Source organism: Oncorhynchus tshawytscha, unplaced genomic scaffold (assembly GCF_018296145.1).
Source record: "Oncorhynchus tshawytscha isolate Ot180627B unplaced genomic scaffold, Otsh_v2.0 Un_contig_6160_pilon_pilon, whole genome shotgun sequence".
Taxonomy (NCBI): domain Eukaryota; kingdom Metazoa; phylum Chordata; class Actinopteri; order Salmoniformes; family Salmonidae; genus Oncorhynchus; species Oncorhynchus tshawytscha.
The window spans coordinates 5,001-9,198 of record NW_024606529.1 but is presented as its reverse complement, the minus strand read 5'-3'; the positions used below and the strand labels follow the sequence as shown (position 1 = coordinate 9,198).

At 48.4% G+C, this 4,198-nt stretch overlaps 1 protein-coding gene across 1 annotated transcript in view; it reads left to right on the top strand.

Annotated features, from left to right (window-relative positions):
* Window positions 1-2,032: 2,032 nt before the first annotated feature.
* The window catches only part of LOC121842177 (DDB1- and CUL4-associated factor 15-like), a gene marked incomplete at its 3' end in the record, with an annotated part of 5,728 nt that continues 3,562 nt past the window's right edge, over window positions 2,033-4,198 (top strand). Inside the window, exons 1-3 of the mRNA XM_042312256.1 lie at window positions 2,033-2,230; window positions 2,549-3,148; window positions 3,726-3,817. Of these exons, the coding sequence (XP_042168190.1) occupies window positions 2,098-2,230; window positions 2,549-3,148; window positions 3,726-3,817 (825 nt within the window). The remainder of the gene's footprint in view (window positions 2,231-2,548; window positions 3,149-3,725; window positions 3,818-4,198) is intronic.

Here is a 4,198-nt window from a genome sequence, read left to right as displayed (position 1 = left end):
GCACACATGCACACATGCACACATGCACACACACATACACATACATACATACATACATACATACATACATACATACATACATACATACATACATACATACATACATACATACATACATACATACATACATACATACATACATACATACATACATACATACATATACACACTGTAACGGTTTTGACTTGAGGTTATTATTAATAGGGGTGCCAGGTAGGTTGTGCCTACCAGAGAGAACTTTGTTTCTCCTTTTGGTTTGGGAGGGAATGAGTCCCATCTGGTCCGTCAAGTCTACATTCAATACAAAGGACTTATGTAAAGTCAGATGGAAATAAACTTTTCATAAACCCCTTAAAACATTGGAAAGAACATCAAAAACAACTATATTCTTTTGCGTGGGTTGTATTAGCAACATCAATGATTACACACACATATAATAATATCACAATGAGTTCTGTTCCTCCAGAAATGTCCTGTACCTCGGGCCTAAAAAGAGTCCAGCCCGGTAAAGGACTTCAGGGAACTCAAGTGACTTCTGTCACGCAATGTTTGTCCGTTCATTCAGTGTAGCGTAAACCCAGTATTAATCATACAATCAATACAACAATTATTTTACCACAGAACTTTAAAGCTTATCAACTCTTAGTAAGTCCTCAACTACAACTAACTACATAAATCACCACAGTATACATCACATCAAAACAAATGAAATACCGTATACAAAAAGGTTGTGGTCGGTCGGTCGGTCAGACAATCCCATCCGCCAACAGATCTCCAGCGGAGAAAGGCCACGAAGAACAGAGAGGTGTAAGTCCACGGACGCAAAGAGTGGATCCTGGGTAAACTCTTATTAGGCTACAAACAAACCGAATAGAGAAGCTTCGGGACTGAGGGTTGAACACCTCAGTCACGTCTCCATCACAAAAACTCCACTTTGCGCAGCTGATGCTGGCTATTTAATGGGAATTAAAGGGAAAGCACCCTATTGGAAGGAGAAGCACTGAGACGGTTCAGAAAATTCAGGGGCCGTCACAACACACATACACACTCTCAGACCCTGCTCTCAGTGCTGTCCAACACCTCTACCATACCACAGGTATACATACATACACACGCACGCACAAACACACACACACGTTTCTCCTCTAGCTATCAAACACACATACACACTCTCAGACCCTGCTCTCAGTGCTGTCCAACACCTCTACCATACCACAGGTATATAAACATACATACACACACACACACACACACACACACGTTTCTGTCCCATGGCTATATGTTGAACATTTTCTCTCTCTGATTTGGAGAGTGTCTGGGACATGGCTATATGTTGAACAGTCTCTAGGTAGTGGAGAGTGTCTGGGACATGGTTATGTTGAACAGTCTCTCTAGGTAGTGGAGAGTGTCTGGGACATGGTTATATGTTGAACAGTCTCTCTAGGTAGTGGAGAGTGTCTGGAACATGGTTATATGTTGAACAGTCTCTCTCTCTCTCTCTAGGTAGTGGAGAGTGTCTGGGACATGGCTATATGTTGAACAGTCTCTCTAGGTAGTGGAGAGTGTCTGGAACATGGTTATATGTTGAACAGTCTCTCTAGGTAGTGGAGAGTGTCTGGGAACATGGCTATATGTTGAACAGTCTCTCTCTCTAGGTAGTGGAGAGTGTCTGGAACATGGCTATATGTTGAACAGTCTCTCTCTCTCTCTCTAGGTAGTGGAGAGTGTCTGGAACATGGCTATATGTTGAACAGTCTCTCTAGGTAGTGGAGAGTGTCTGGGACATGGCTATATGTTGAACAGTCTCTCTCTGGTAGTGGAGAGTGTCTGGAACATGGCTATATGTTGAACAGTCTCTCTAGGTAGTGGAGAGTGTCTGGAACATGGCTATATGTTGAACAGTCTCTCTAGGTAGTGGAGAGTGTCTGGAACATGGCTATATGTTGAACAGTCTCTCTAGGTAGTGGAGAGTGTCTGGGACATGGTTATATGTTGAACAGTCTCTCTCTCTAGGTAGTGGAGAGTGTCTGGGACATGGTTATATGTTGAACAGTCTCTCTCTCTCTAGGTAGTGGAGAGTGTCTGGGACATGGTTATATGTTGAACAGTCGGTACCAGGTGGTCTATCCCTTCCCCACCTTCCAGCCTGCCTTCCAGCTGAAGAAAGACCAGGTGATCTTCCTCAACACCTCCTATTCCCTGGTGGCCTGCTCTGTGTCCCTCTGTCCAGGTAGAGACAACGCAAACACACACTTCACCTTTCTGGTTCAGTTTAATTTCTCTCCCTTCTCTCTTTCTGTCTCGTTCATTTTCCCTCTTTCTTCTTTCCCCTGTGGGATATGACTAAGTCCCCTGTGGGATATGACTAAGTCCCCTGTGGGATATGACTAAGTCCCCTGTGGGATATGACTAAGTCCCCTGTGGGATATGACTAAGTCCCCTGTGGGATATGACTAAGTCCCCTGTGGGATATGACTAAGTCCCCTGTGGGATATGACTAAGTCCCCTGTGGGATATGACTAAGTCTCGTCTCCTGTGTTGTCAGCAGGTGAGCAGGGTCATTCCTCTCAGATCCTGTTCAGAAAGAGAGCCACAGCCCCCACCTTAGAACATCAAACTCCTCCATCGCCCTCTTCATCCTCTTCCTCTCACGGGTCTCCCGACAGCCGCCTGCTAACCGCCAAACCAAGCCCCGCCCCTCTTTCACCTAGCCAATCACAAGCTGCCGCCCGGGCGCGAGAGTTCGCCGCCGACCTCTTCAGACGTGCCCAGGGAGGAGGGAGAGAAAACGAGGGAGGGGAGAGGAGAGGGAAACCGGAGGGAAGCGAAGTAGGAGAGGAGGCCGTCGTGACTGAGAGAGAAGGGGTGAGCGTGGAGAGGGACAGTGAACAGAGGGAAGACGCACAGACGGATCAACTGACTAGCGCACCACAGACTTCCACTTCAGCTGGGAACCAAAGCTTGTTGCAACCTTTGCAGGAGGACTCTATTCAGTGTAGTGCGGTGACGTCTCCTGCCTCCTCCTCCTCTTCCACCCCCACTCCTCATTCTTCTCAGGAAGCAGGCTGCAGCGAGCCGGGATATGTCAACTACACCCGCTTGCAGTACCGCATGCCACAGCCGGGGGCGCCAGAGCAGGATGCAGGAGGTGAGACACACTGTAGAAGTTTTAACATGTAACACACAATGTGCTTGGTCATGTAAATAGGAAGCTGAAACTCCTCCCTTTATTTCTGTCTCGCCCTCTATCCCTCTCTCTTCTTCCCCTCTCTCTCTCTTCTTCCCCCTCTCTCTCTTCTTCCCCCTCTCTCTCTTCTTCCCCCTCTCTCTCTTCCCCCCCTCTCTCTTCTTCCCCCTCTCTCTCTTCTTCCCCCTCTCTCTCTTCTTCCCCCTCTCTCTCTTCTTCCCCCTCTCTCTCTTCTTCCCCCTCTCTCTCTTCTTCCCCCTCTCTCTCTTCTTCCCCCTCTCTCTCTTCTTCCCCCTCTCTCTCTTCTTCCCCTTCTCTCTCTTCTTCCCCCTCTCTCTCTTCTTCCCCCTCTCTCTCTTCTTCCCCCTCTCTCTTCTTCCCCCTCTCTCTCTTCTTCCCCCTCTCTCTCTTCTTCCCCCTCTCTCTCTTCTTCCCCCTCTCTCTCTTCTTCCCCCTCTCTTTCTTCCCCCCTCTCTCTCTTCTTCCCCCTCTCTCTATCCATCCCTCTCTCGCTCCCCTCTTCCCTCGCTCCCTCTAGGTTATGAGGATGATAAGGTCCAGCTGCCCTTCACTGTGACTGACCTGAAGGGACGCAACCTACAGCTGGTCACTGGGCCCCACAACGGACAGGTGTGTGTGTGAGAGAATAAAATCCAGCCCTACCAATGGAGATAGCTAGATCAGCAGAAGGAGAGATGTGTCTGAGAGACACAGGGCCTGAGTGTTAATATTTACATCTGTTGTCTTCACTTAGTATTTGGAAGGAACCCAAGTCCAGGAGACCTGCAGTAAACCAGAACATGCAGAGTGTGTGTGTGTCCTGCAGAGTGTGTGTGTGTGTCCTGCAGAGTGTGTGTGTGTGTCCTGCAGAGTGTGTGTGTGTGTCCTGCAGAGTGTGTGTGTGTGTCCTGCAGAGTGTGTGTGTGTGTGTCCTGCAGAGTGTGTGTGTGTGTCCTGCAGAGTGTGTGTGTGTGTCCTGCAGAGTGTGTGTGTGTGTCCTGCAGAGTGTGT